The sequence below is a fragment of the Musca domestica genome, unplaced genomic scaffold (genome assembly GCF_030504385.1).
Source record: "Musca domestica strain aabys unplaced genomic scaffold, Musca_domestica.polishedcontigs.V.1.1 2, whole genome shotgun sequence".
NCBI classification, from domain to species: domain Eukaryota; kingdom Metazoa; phylum Arthropoda; class Insecta; order Diptera; family Muscidae; genus Musca; species Musca domestica.
In genome coordinates, this window is record NW_026712249.1 from 2,314,741 (window position 1) to 2,329,676 (window position 14,936).

The window sequence follows — 14,936 nt, forward strand, 5'->3', positions numbered from 1 at the left end:
TTTGTCATTTGCGGCAAAAAAGTTTCCATTTACAAATTAATTGCATTAACTAACTGTACGTCGAGTTTTAGATATGTATTAACACAAGTGTCAGTTTATGCGTCGCTTATTCGGCCAACGTTTTTTACGCTGGTTTAGTTGTTTGTGTTATCCTGTTGGTATTGTCTACATATAGTCAGTATGTGTGAAAGCTTTGACATCAGTGTGCGGTGTATTGACTTATTGGTTTGGTAGAAATCGAATGTTGAACTCGCATATATACAAGGATAATACACCATAAGTGTTTGGAGATATAATTTTCGATTTCATGATAGACGCTAAAAAATTGTTTTTCGCCAAATTATTTGAAAACTTTGAGGAGAAAATAATTATTATACAGGTTTTTTACCAGGACAGTTTGTTATTTGAAATATCAAAAATTCCATCTCATTATCTTGGCGTTTTGGTTTGAGTATCTAAAATTAAATCAGGAATACTACGGGAATTTTGCTCAGAGAAAAACTTAATTTGAAGTGAACGATTTATCGGAGAAATTCTGAATAGGATGTGAGGGTATTAAAATCCGCACTATAATTTTAGAAACAAATTCTTCTAAGAGTTTTTTTTTAAGGATAGGTGAATTTTCTCCTGCATGTTAATTGATATTAACATGAACGAATTTTAAAAAGCTAATCCCACACTTGTTCCTCAAATCTTCTTAATGAATATCTGGCATCGTCTATAACTCGTGGTGACAAACACTTTCAAGTTCCGATAGTGTTCACAATTAGGGCCAATACTAAATATGTTTTTATTCTCTGGGAACCAGGAATCAGAAATTTCTACAGAAAAAACTTTCGAACTTCCAAACTATTGAAAGATGAACCAATGAAAATAATGTCGTTAAAATTTTTAATTTTCAATTTTTCAGAAATGTTGTCTGTGCCAATCAAAATCAACTGTGAAACATTGAAGTCTTTTAACCTCTTAAAATTTGATATTTGATATTGACCTTAGAAAAAACGAATGAAAACTTCATAACACCGAACATTGAGCGGTATAATCAGCATCGGTCCTTAAAACAACAAAATTTCGAATGATTTAAAAAACCCATAACATTTAGGTTGAAACCTATCTTACAAACATGAACAAACTTTGAGCTTCGGATAAATCTTTTGTGACCTTTTGGCTTAAGTTGGTGTCCGTGTTGCATCCTATTTTGATCATTTCTACCATAGTATACTGAGTTCTTGTTCCGTTTGTAACTTGTCAAAATAATCCCTTTGTCCTATAATGTAAATATTCTAGACCGGTGTAAAATTCGTATACGATTTACATATGCCCAGTTGTGGTAGTTACGATAAATCTGGAACATTTGTTCATAGCCACGTTTGGTGTGTTTCCGCGATTTTCAATTTAAAAGTGAACGTTTTGAAATTTTGCTTTGACATAACAAATTCGCTCAGATAGTAAGGAAATTAAAACTAATAAGATTTGTTTAGTATCAAGTTTTTTAAAAAGAGCATCATTTATATCGAACTTCCCCACAAGTTTAACTAGTTTTCTATAAAAAATTCAAAAATTTTTAAATTAGTAGATTCTTCCGTGAACTGGAATGTTGCTCTAATATCTGCAAGTTTTATGGGATTAGTTATGGAATATATTCATCCACGCTGAGGTAACGGTAACACCATTTAGGGTATAGTGTGGCTTTTATTCAGTTTTCTTGGTTCCTGGCGTTGATTATATCTTCCAAGAAAATTATTTACCATACTCCATTCTTAGGGTTTTCAAGGCGATTCACAATCAATTTTATAATCAGAAAGCCTCACTGAAAGAATAATTTTATGGCCAGCATACCTCCTAATTTAAGGGTCCTGAAGGTTTTCGAATTCATGTGAATACTTTTAATTATGAATACTTTAATCTGTGGCAATAAATGCAATTTAGGCAATTTTCGTTTGGTATGACAGGCTTTTAATATGCCAATTTAAGGTATTTTTCCTATTTCCCCACATTTTCAATGGGGCTACCTTCATATGGTACTACTTATTATTTACATTCAATAATAGTTTTTTCATTTCATTGGAGAGATTAAATAGTTAAAATATTAACTAAACGGAAAGTAACATTTAGGTCGGAAGAATTTCAATGCACCACACACTGATGATGGTTGCTAGTAGTAGTGTTGGTGGTAGTAGTATTGATGTATATGAATTTAACATGATGGCTTTGATGATGATTTCCGGTACTCCTGTATTTGAGTTTTTCTGTCTTCGTTTTTGTTTTTTTTGTAAACTATGTGAGGTGAGTGTTTTCTGTTTGTAGTATTAACGGCTCTCTTTCTCTCATGTCATCAATTGTAATTTGTCCTTGTTTATAAATGTAATGAGTATTCATGGTAAATTCATTTGTTGTTCTTGTTTTCTTTTTTTGAGATCGTCCATACTACCTATCTTGTTTTGTTTATTTGTCTGTTTTGTTTTTTTTTTTTGTTTTTGAAGTATTTTCTTCTGTTTGATGAGCTTCATTATTGTTGTTGGTTTTTTATTTGTTTTTGCGAAATGGCTTTGTTGTTGTCGTTATTATTATTATTATTGTTACAATTAACTGATTAATATTAACAATGATTTTTATTTTTGTTGTTGCTTTCAATTCGATGAGTGAGCTTGTGTTGTGTGATGGTATGCATGTGTGTGTGTGTGTTTGTTTGTTTTGCAATACAATTAACTTTGTAATTTTGTTGTTGTTAGTGTTGCAGTTTATTGAATTTGCGGTTAATTCTGTTGCAATTCTGTCCCTTTGTCTGTCTATTTGTCTGCCTGTCGGTTTGTTTGTGTTGTTAATGTCGTTGATGTTGCAGTTTTGTTGCATTATTAAATTAAATTATTGTATTTTAATTATCAATGCATTTTGCCATAGTAGTGGTAGTAGTAGTAGTTTATGTCATTTACAACGTCTTTTTTTGTTTCCTTTTTTTAATATTAATTTTTTGTTTCGTTTTCTTAATTTTTAAATATTTAACACACTCATAATGACGTTGTTGTTGTTGTGGGTGATGATGATGATGTTGACGTTGATGTCCTGTGATTTGTGTCAATGATTTTTGTTGCATGTGAGACTCTTTGTGTGAGTGTGTGTGTGATGTTAATGCGTGTGTAAATATTTCTGTAAATTATTAATGAGATGCGCGTGTGTGTTTGTATGTTTTCATACGAGTGTTTGTTCTTGTTGTTTATTTTGTTTTATAGAAATTGACATTTTCAATATTGTTATTTTCTTTTTATTTCGCATGTATTAGTAGTATTTTCCATTTGTTGTTGCTTTTATGTTATCTACATTAATTTTTGTTTGCTTTCATTTAAATTTCTATTAAATTTACTAACAAAACTCTTGAAATTCGAGTCTTTTTTGGTTGTTGTTCTTGTTATTGATTTTGAGATTTTCATGTAATTTGTTTTCCTCAAATTTACGCCATTTGTTTTGTATAAAATTGTTCTTTTTCTTTCTATTTTAAATTTTAATAATTCATTTTTTTGTTTGTTTCTTTGTTTAATTTTATTCTCTTCTAAGTGCTTTAATTTAACTAACTGTATGTATGTAGTACCTGTTTTATTATTGTTGACTTAAAAAGTTCACTTAATTTTATTCATTTGTTCTTCATGCTGTGTTTCTTTATTAATTTTAATTATTCCTAGTTTTTAATTTATTTACTTTTTTAACCTAGTATCTCACACCCTACCACAAGTAGGCATGGATGAATGGATACACTTTGCATATATACAACGATTTTAATCTTTTTTTTTGGTTTCTTTTTTTTTGGTTTTTGGGGAAGGGCCATCTTCTTTGGGCAGGGGGTGAAAATGTGTCGGGGATATTTATACGGATGGAAGTATCCTTCCATTAACTTGACCAACCATATAATGGAGATCTAGTTGCTTCCTATTTGAGTTTCTTTGTATTTTACTTCATTATAACATATTTACAGTCTTTGTTTAAAAGTAACGTTTACATGTATGCCTGTTTTCAATTGTGTTTTCATGCTTACTTTTAGTTTTATTTTATTTATTTTTTATTTTTCTTTTGTTTTCAATTGATATTACAACTTTCTATCTATGGTCTAATAGAGAGGGGCGGGGGAATTTGGATTAATGGTGGGGTTATGTAAAGTAATTCTGTATGTACATATTTACATGAAGTAAACTGGAAAATATTTTACATTGGAGTGATAAAATAAGAATGGCAATTGAATTTGAGCTGTTGATGGTTCAAACTGAGATATTTTGAAATTTATAACAGTTAAATCGGTCATTAATTGGAAACTAATTTAGAAAAGCATATGAATTTGTTCTCAAAATGCCGAAGGTAATTTTAAGATTGGGAGGTCAAGAATCTATTGAAATCATTTTGTCTTTAAAATTCCTATCGATACTACGAAACCTGTAAAATATGCATGAGAGCTGAACTGCATAGAATTCTTGCTTCTTGCATTCTTCAACCGTATATTAGCATGGGTTGTAGAAGGGAGTTCATACTCCTTCTTACAACTCATGAAAGCCTCGTGGAAGAAGAAGAGAGGAGCTTTCCAATGCTGTGGTTGATCTTTTCTTTGACGCATTTCGATTATTTTGGTTGATTCGGTCATTTAAGCCGTTTCAACTGCCTACCACTATTATAGAAAAACCAAACTGAGCGATTGTAACTCCTAAAACAAATGTAGTAGATTTCTCCATTGTACACGGCAATTATAGCCGTTATTTTTAATGTTGAGGAGGAGTAAGCAGCACATTAATTTATACATCTTCAGATATAAGAGGGAATTTTGGTGTTACACCATTTCCTATACATCATCTAAATGAAATATGGAAAATAATTAAAGGAGGGAGTGACCTTAGTTCGCTACAAATATGCTAAAGTACGAAGTTACAATTTATTCGAATACAACTCTCACTTTCTATTACATAAATGACATTTTTAAACATTTAAACAATTTAATTAAAAAAAAAATATTGACAACTTTTAAAGATGATTTGGGATTTCGCAAGTTGTTATATTTTAAAGTTCTTACTTTTTGTCGAGAAGTACGACGAAGAGGGTATTGTCCATTTCTTCGACTAGGCACAGTTTTGTATTTTCAAATGATATACACTCTCTGTTGCCACAATGTTGAGAGTTTAATTCCATACATCCTTGAATGAAAACACATAGGTCTGAATCTAGTATTTAAAGATCCTGCAAATGTTCTCTTAATAAATTGAAAACCTCGATAGGGTAAGTATACCAGTAGTCGGCACTTTTAGGATTTTCGCGTTTTTAATCGCTCACCATTCTGAGTGGAACTTTTCAATTATTACAAAGTTAATTTATTCAGATTCGAAATTTTGTATAGTTTTTGCAATAACAAATAAAGTTTTAATAACCTTTTATTAAATTTCATAAATTTGTTGTTTTTTTAAAACAATGCTTTTTTGCCAGTAGTCGCACCACTTGCCAATTGTCGGTATGGCATTTTCCAACAGTCGGCATGCCAATTTTTTTGTAAGTATAATTAATAATAATAAATTGATTCATTAAAATATAATATTTTTGTTTAGTTAAACTGATTCGACGTGTTTATTGTACTTTTCTTAAGAATATGAATTGTCGAGGACCTTCACAGACAAACATTTAATTTTTATTAGAATAATTCATCTTTTCTTAGCGAAATTGTGCACAAAGATAGCTGACAATATATTTGAAGTAAACAAAATACATTTAGTTACAATAGTTTCATTTATTTGGGCTTAAAAATGAAAAGTGCCGGCTACTGGGACATGCCGAATTTAGGCAGACTTACCCTATATATATTTTAATATATAAGTTGGGAAAAGAATCAAAATGTTTTAATAACGTCCTTTAAAGAACCAAATTCTATGTTCGGCAAATACAATTTCTCAGTTTCAACCACAACTTGTCGTTGATGGATGTCGGCCACACAGTGACAATCCGCGGAACTCATTTTGTGTATCATTGGCTCTCTATGGGGGGAGAGAATTATCAGTCGGTAGAGTTCACACGTTAAGTGACTGTGATTGAGCGTGGTCAGGGGCAAAGAACAGCAGTGGTGTATGTGTGTGTGTGTGAGGTGTATGATGCACTCCTGTAATTATACATGTTTGAGTGTGTGGGAAAGGGAAAAGTGTGTTCTATGTGGTATTCAGTGCATTGGTGGCAATGTGTGAGAGACTATTAGATGGAAAGGGGCGGGGGAGGGGAGAGGACGTTTTGTTTGACTAGCCTAAAGTAATTGTTCTGAGCGTTGCATTGTTTTTGGCATTGAAAGACAAATGTCACCCATGCACTTACTAACCCACACACACGCACTCAAGGAGTGAGTATTCAATTGACAAGGACAAACACAGGGTGGGAGGAGGCAGGCATTTGCGGTACTAATTGCTATGCGCGAATGCATGATAGCAGTTTCATTTGCTTTCAATGTCTGCAACTGCTGTTGGTGATTTTTGTTTTCGTGGGTGTGGGGGGATGGGGATGTGGTGTTGTTGGCCATTATCAATCAATTCGTTAAATTTTTTTCTAAAGATTTGTTTTCTTTAAATTTATTACTTTTCCTTTGTTTTTGTTTTGTTTAAACTAAAATATGAATATCGTCTACTTTGTATAAAATCACAATATTTGTCTTTTGTTTTTTTCTTATTTTTGTATTCTTTTTTGTTTTTTCTTGTTTTCTTTGTTTTTTTTTTTTTTGTTTGAAGATAACTAATCGAGTTTGTTTGTTTAGAATATAGATGTTGCTGCAGTGGATCCAATATTGTTTTCTTAATGCATGTTGTTGTTGTAGTAGGAATGTTTCTTGACTGTGATTGTGTGCCTCTTATCGACCCGAGAGAGTGGGGCATGCATCACTTTGCGGTTACTTAGACAGAGAGAGAGAGAGATAAAGTTTGAGAGGGGGAGGGCAAGACATACAAACAAGGATTTGCATGAAATTTGTTCGGTTTTATTGAGGCAGGCACAGGCCAGCCATTCAGCATTTCACCTGAATCGCCTCAGGGTATGGCCTGTAATTTGTGGGCAAAGCAATGAGGCGAATGTTGTTGTTGCTGCTGTGGCTGCGGCTGGGATGACTGTTCCTGCGGCTGTGGCGGCTCAAGGTCTTGGCGATGAATTTGAGCCTGGGCATGGGAGCTAAGCTGATATTGGCTGTGGCTGTGGTTGTTGGCTGTGATTTTGTTGTTGCTTTTGCGTTTGGTAGCGATGGTGTTATACTATCAGTGCTTATATTCGGGATAGCGACCATTCTCCATGATTTGACCGGTTTGACTGTTGTTGCTGCTGCTGGTGGTGGTGGTGTTGTCGCCGGTGAGCTGCTGCTGTTGCTGCTGCTGCTGTTGTTGTTGGTGCTGATGGGAGGGGTGCTGATGCTGCTGTTGGTGTAGCTGATGCAATTGCAGCTGCTGTTGAGCTGAATCGCCCTGCAGCGTGTAGCGACGATTGAGTGGTTGGATAACACTTCCACTGCTTTCGGTCTCCGTGGAGGGTGGCGAGGGGTAGTAGTCCCTCTGACTTACAACGATGCCATTTGGCACGGTTGCCATATTCGCTGCCATATGGGCATTGACTGACGATGAGGTTGTATTGGCCGCTCCCACCGAGGATGGATGATCGCCGTGGTGCTGGTGCTGATGCTGGTGGTGGTGGATAACGGTATTCGCTGATGCCGTCCCCGATGTGTGTCCGCCGGCGTTGGATTGTTGGGAATCCGCTGTTGTACCGGCTAACGGTTGCTGCTCCATTACCACGACGGATACCACATCCTCACTCGCCCATCGGGCTAACTGTTGTTGAGCTTGAATAAAGTCATCACTAGAAAATAATAATCATAACAGGAACAACGGTACACGGAGTAACGAAAACACAAATAAACAAATAAATGTTGTTTTTGGTTTTTTGTTTTTTTTTTTCGTACACCACACAACACACAAGAATTAGAAGAAGAATAAATCGAGAAAAGCAACTCAACAACCGATAACATAACGTAAACGTAACGTAACGTAATGTAACGCAACGCAACGCAACGTAACGGAATGAACGTAACTCAAGAAAAATATGAAATTTTAAAACAGATTTCAATTAAAATGAAATGAGAAACAAATGATAAAGAAGCCAACACAAAATGAAAACAAAAGGAAAGGAGAGAGAATAGAAGAGAATAAGAACGAAAAACACCATGGTGTCATGTGGTTGGTTCATCATAATGATAACAACAACAATAATAATGATGATGATGATGGTGGGTGGTGGTGGTGGTGTTGATCGTGGAGGTGGCAGTGTCCATTTTTGTCATTGCACCATCACGAAGACAATAACGATGTGGTGGAGGGGCGCACATGCAAAGCGCATTCAGGATGATTGTCGATTGGTTATGTGTCGATGAAAATAAACGATAAAAAGAAACGATTCAAAATTATACACAAAATCGGCACACACACTCGTACATGGCAACTCATAACTTATAACAACAGAATTGAGGGGTGGGGCCGGGTTTCATCCACAACAATGGCCCAAGATTTACGGGTGGGGTGGGGGCTATGTTCTATTCTACAAAATGCCAACTCGGGCATACATACCTCTCACTGTCGGCCACTTCCCGAGGATCGAGACGTTGGTCTACCATCGAACGATCGTGGGGATCGGCACTCTCATAGATGCCGTCTTCGTCCTGATGCAAATGCGTGTGCGATGAGTGATGCGATGAATGCGGGCCGTGCGTGGTATGGCCATGGGCATGCGAGTGATGTGCATGATGGCCGAAAGCATGAGGTGAGTGTGACTGATGTGAAGGATGTCTACTGGTTGTAGTGGGATGTCTGTACCTTCCATACGAGAATCTCGACTCCTCTTCGGCACGCGGTCGACAACGACTGCTATAAGACGGATGTATTGTTGCAGTTTTTTGCGATTGTGCTAATTGCTGATTAGATCTGTGTGAGCGGTGGGAGGTTAGAAAAACAAAATAAAGAAGAAGAAAAACAAGATTATTTTTTAGATTCAAATGGATCTTCTAGTCAGATATTGGTAGTATTTAATTGGAGCGATTTTTCTAGGTGCCTATTTTTGTATAGCCAATGCACATTTATTTAGAGAAGCCCACAGTTCCTGTTCATTTGAGGGGGGAATTGTTTTTAGTTTTTGGACTTAAATTTCTTTGTTCTTACGTACATACATACATACATAAAGGTGTATGCGTGTGTGTGTTTGCGAGAGAGAGCGACAGAGAGACTGATAGTGTTTGTTTTGTTCATGTGTGCCCTTTCGCCCACTTGGTTTGTACCTTTACCTTCATCACACAAGGTATTCCACGCCATAGCGATAGTCTGCAAGAGATTTTAGAAATTGGTTCATATTCAGAGTTTAGTTCGGATTGGGTGCATGTGTACGTATGAATGGATCTGATTCTGAGTTCTATCATACGAATACATTTTGTGGTTTTGGTATTTTTTTTTGGTAACTGGTACTTGGTAGTTGGTTTATTTTGGTTTATTTAAGTATGCTGTGTTAACATAGTAAGGGGATATTGTAGCATTTATTGGTGGGAATTGCGGAGGCGAAACTTTGTTGGGCCAGTCCAATTCTGGTTGAGTTCTCTCATTCGTATTTTCTATTCGCCATCAACAAAGTTCTACTTCGGAATTCCCAACTGTTTTTTTTTTTGGTTTTTGTTGAAAGCGGGTTGCACAACTCTTAATAAACATGTCTATATGTTTTGCGTATTATTGTTATTATTGTATTAGTAGTAGTGGTAGTAATCATTCAATCAATGAATCAATTCCTAAATAAGTATAACATCTGAAAGCGTTCTCTTGTTATGTACGAGTACGAGTATATCTATGCCAAAAAATAGACACCTACAATACAGCCCAACACAATAATTATGATGCAGCAAGCACATTACTCAGTTATTTACTAACCCTTGCGAGGATTCACTACAAGCGGCTGAACTATCTAATCTATAGAGGCGGTCGCCTTCGTTTTCCGAAATCCGTATGTCCTCCGAGCCGCTGGGACTCATGTGGCGCGACGAATGGTGCTCCAGCTGGCGTATGAGGTCCTCGAGATTCCGTATACGCAATGGCCCCGTGGCGGGGGCGTCTTCGTCGTCGGGCGGCAATTGCTGCTGCACTAGTGGCTGGTGCAGCTGATGCTGCGAGCGGTGATGATGCATAATTGGTCCGCCGCCGTGCGGACCACCCATTCCCGAACCGGACATATCCAAGAGGGTGTGCTGGGCACCCTGATCGCAAATATTCTCACGCGAGCTATTCTTTGAGCTGGCCGAACGTTTATAGGGCTCGGTGAGTAGCCCAGCTGAGACGATGCACATTCCTGCAGAGTTTTGCGTATCATTTCTTCACTCAAACTACCGGTGCCGACGGGCGTGTTGCCGGTGCCAGTGCCGCGATGTGAGGCAGCATTGCGCAAAGCTTCCAAAATGTCCTCATGATAGCCATTGAGGGACTTGAGAGTTCGTTCGACTTCCGAAACAGCAGCATTGCTGGTCGAGGCCATGGTGCTGTCCTGAGCAATCAATTCCATATTATCCGATTGTCCGTCATCGTGCATTCCGCTGTGGACCATGCCATAGCCGTGTTTCTTCAAAATACCTTTTTCTGTGAAATAGTGGGAGTAGGAGGAGTAGGAGAATTTTGTCATTGTGTCATTCCGTTTTGGTAACGGGTAAAGGGTAATTCCAAAAAAAAAAAAAATCATTTAAATTATAAAAAAATGTCTAAAAATCAAGGAAAAGCCACATAAAAATCTTTAAAATATATCTCAGTGAAATCTAGCCCTACAGGGACTTCGAAAAAACTTTTTTGATTACTGTACCAAAACAAGATTTTCAAATAACCTCAAAAACTAAAAAAAAATCAGAATATATTTTTTGTCACATTTTGGTTTATTCGTTTCCTGATTTTTGAAGACAATTTTGAGGGCCTATGAGAAATAATTTGCTTGCGACCATATATTGGACATATTACGGGACTTGTGAATACACTAAGACAACAATTATCATATTTGAGGCAAAATACTACGCTTCACAGCATTTGCAGTATGAATCCTAAAAATATTTGGGACTAGTTCGAATAAGTTATGGTTTTTGGAGGATTAAATTGAAAGTGAGAGTGGGGATATGCTATACAGATTGAAGTAGTAGAAAGTAACACTTTCCCTTCTGTAGCAAACTTATTTATTTACAATAGCATGGCTGCGAAAACGGAGTCTCGTGTCGGACAATTTTAGCAGTAGTCGGAGTCTTAGTCGAACATAATAACTCGTTTGGGATGCGAACTTTCCAAAATAGTCAATTTTTAACAACAAAGAGGCTCGAAGCCCTTACTCTAATTTCAAATCACAGACGCCGTTCTAATTTTGTTCTAAATATGACATGCCTCCGTTTAAAAAAGAAAAAAATGGGTTTGTTTTAAACTAGCTGGCTAGCAGCAAACCGCAACAATCAAGGTCAATAAAATTATTCAATACAGGCAAATGCTAAAAGTTCTTAAATATTATTAACAAAATCAATGTCTAGTATCAAATGAAATCAAATATATTTTGGAATTACCCTTTTATCGAAATTTAAAAGTATTTGTTGTAGAAGTATGCGAGAGAGAAGTATTTACAAATGCTTGTTGTTTTGATTTTGTTTTTCTTAGAATTAATTCTTCGCTTGTTTTGTTCTCGTTTTCTTTGTTGACGTTCAAGTTAACAGAAATAGTGGGTGCATGTGTGCAGCAGTGAGTGAGTGTGTGTGAGTGCGAAAAAGTAGGAGAAATATAAACGTTAAACATAGAAATAAATGTCCGGTCAAATGGATACAACGCTCTAGGCCAAAGTGCAAAATAACACTGAAGTGCAGGAGTTCAAACGGAATCGTGAGCTTGAGAAAGAAATGTTATTTTTTGTTTTTGAACTTATCGATTGCACAAAGTCTAGATCACGGAACTCTGTAAGGTTTGTCATTAAGCCGTTGTTATGTTAATTTTTTACGAAAGTTATTTAATTCCACTTGATATTTTTATTTTTTGTTTGCTAACAAATACATTCCTTTCAGCACAAAAAAAAAAAAAAAAAAACATTCAAAAGGACACGCACACACAAATTAAATAATAATTCTGACACAAACTCTAAACAGTATGTTATTTGGAGATATATAATTTTTTTTCGTTTTTTTTTGCACATTTATATAATTATGTAAGTGGTTTGTAACGAAAACCCAAATAACTGAAATCGTAACTGCTATACTAACCATTTTTTTTTTGTTGATTTTACTCAAGTTGAGAACACGAACCAAGAAAGACTCACTACTGAAAACACTACGTTAGGTGGACATTCATTCAGACAGAGTTAAATTAATTTAAAAATTGAATTATTTGAAAAAAAAATAAAATAATGATATTGGGAGCTTAAATTAACAACAACATTATCTGCCAGTTGAGTTTTACTAAAAATGAATTTTTACATTAAAAAAAAAAATGTGACATACCTTTTTGTAAACCTAAGATTTCTTAAGATTTGGTAAAGAAACGGGAAAATCTTTATTGCATAAAAACGGATTATAATGACAAAAAATACAGGGTGAGATGAAGAAACTGCAACAACTTCAGACTGCTGTCATTTCTTAAGCCATTCTAGTGGCAGCTCATTATATTGTTTACCAAGCGTACAAAAAGCATTTTGGTGAGAATTTATATTTGGCTGGAAAACCACGAGTGGCTATCGTTGAGCACTCCAGCTGATATGGTTCGAAAAGTAAAGAAGTGACTTGATCGAAATCCGCGTCGCAGAGTAGCCGAAAAAATGGCTCGTGAGCTGGACATATCGCAATATCCATCCGGCAAATATTGAAAAATGAGCTCGGAGTAAAGCCATTGAAATTCCAAAAATTGCAAGAACTTACACCGCAACAAAAAGAAAATAGACTCAAAAGAGCTTAACAGTTGCTTTCGCTGGCCGAAAGTGGTAAACTGCCGAATTTGGTTTTGGTGATGGTGTGGGCCGCCATAACAGCCAACGGTCGCTCTCCGCTCATATTAATCGACCGTGTCATCAGAATAAATGCCGAATATTATCGCGAAAATATTCTGGAGGGTGTATTAAAGCTTTGGGCACGCAAACATTTTGTGGCCGCAAACCTTGGCCATTCTAACAGGACTCAGCATCATCGCATTCAGCACGCACCACCCAAGAATGTTTACAAAATGAGGTTTCTCGCTTCCTGTTCCAGCGCACAATGGCCACCAAATCTCCGGATACCAATCCGTTGGACTATTGTGTCTGGAGATTTTGAAAAAGCAAGGTTAGCTCTAAAAAATACCAAAAGTGGTCGATTACATCAACAAAGTGCTTCGCCGGGAATAGGCCAAATACCAAAATACATCATTCGAGCAGTGTGTGACGGTTTCATTGACCGTATTTGTGCCAAAGGTGACCAATTCGAACAAATCTAAACTTATCCTAAAATTTGATGCTACTTTCCGAAATTGTTTGCTTTCATTCAATAAATTAAACAAAAAAGTAAAAATTATGGCGTTTGACTTTTGTTGCAGGTTTTTTAGTTCACCCTGTATATGTCTATATTCCCCCGAAAAAAATGCCTATTATAACAGGAATATAATTAGTTTTGTAAACTCAACGTCCTCTATGTATACGGTTGCCGAACGTTATTTTATCCAGTCCATGTTTCGGAATTTAATACGAATTATAGATATGGGTGTATATAAACAATAAATTTATCCAAATCGACTTTCACTAGTTTGACTGACTTTTTTCTAAAGCCATTTCGACTCTGTTGTAAAATCAATTCTTTTCTGGAAAATATTACGTATTTGGCGTACACTCAACATGAGATCGATTGGAAATATGTATGGGAACTATCTAAACCGAAATTAGCCGAATTTAATAGGTTAATCCTTGGACTAAGCAAACGTACTTTGCAACATTTGGTCTCAATCAGTAATTTACTTAAACAAATGTATAGAAAGACGGACATGTATCAGATTGTCGAAATAATCGGTAGCGGTATCTTATTCTTTTTTACATGCTTTACCCAAATACATGAAGGCAAAATACTCTGTACTACTACGCATCGGTTACATTCCTGTACTGAAAAAATCGACTGAACTCAAAAATGTATCTTGATCAGATGCAAATACGTCAAGTACTTGAGTACTGTAAATCACTCTGTAAGTTATTTAGAAGGAGCATCTGAATGTTACAAGCAATTGTATGAAAGACACATAGTTTGGGTGTTCGGTAAAAATATGTCATTAAGAAGTGAAGGATTTGTATTTCGACATATTGCAGTCATCTCACAAGAGATTCTGGCCCAAAATTGGTGCCCCATAGATAATATCGTGATGAGAAAAAAATAATTAAATAATATTTATAGGTTTATATTTGCCATCTAAATGTGTACTTCAACTGACAATTATGTTTTGTTAAATGAAAATACAGACACAACGAAAAGGTTCGATTAATAAAATATACAAGTTTATAGAGAAGAGACAAAAGAACACAGGAAACATTGAACGCCAACAAAGTTTAACTAATTATGTATATGTATGTATATACGAGTATATAATGTTCACTAGTTAATTGTAATAGGTAAATATTTAGTTTGTTTGTTTATGTCTGTGTGTATAAAATGTAAGGCATTCATTTTATAGAGACACAGTGTGAATGTGTTTTATGGATTTATGTGTGTGTGTGTTGATGTGTTGAAAAATAAAAAACACTATCTCCACTATTTGAGAGATGTATTGAGAAATGCGATAGGTTTACCTGAATGCTGATGATCGTCATCGGCCGTATAACGGCGACTGTGAATGCTCTGTCACGTCTGAAAGAGAAGAAAATATAATGCAATTCATAAATTATAACAATATTTTCCTCTTGATTAA

The 14,936-nt window shown here is 35.6% G+C and overlaps 1 protein-coding gene across 1 annotated transcript in view; it reads right to left on the reverse strand.

The window, feature by feature from the left end:
* Positions 1-2,456: 2,456 nt before the first annotated feature.
* LOC101891938 (disintegrin and metalloproteinase domain-containing protein unc-71) overlaps positions 2,457-14,936 on the reverse strand; it is a gene marked incomplete in the record, with an annotated part of 263,600 nt that continues 251,120 nt past the window's right edge. The window contains 5 exon segments of the mRNA XM_059121629.1: positions 2,457-7,842; positions 8,607-8,960; positions 9,948-10,332; positions 10,335-10,646; positions 14,818-14,866. Coding sequence (XP_058977612.1) covers positions 7,248-7,842; positions 8,607-8,960; positions 9,948-10,332; positions 10,335-10,646; positions 14,818-14,866 — 1,695 coding nt within the window.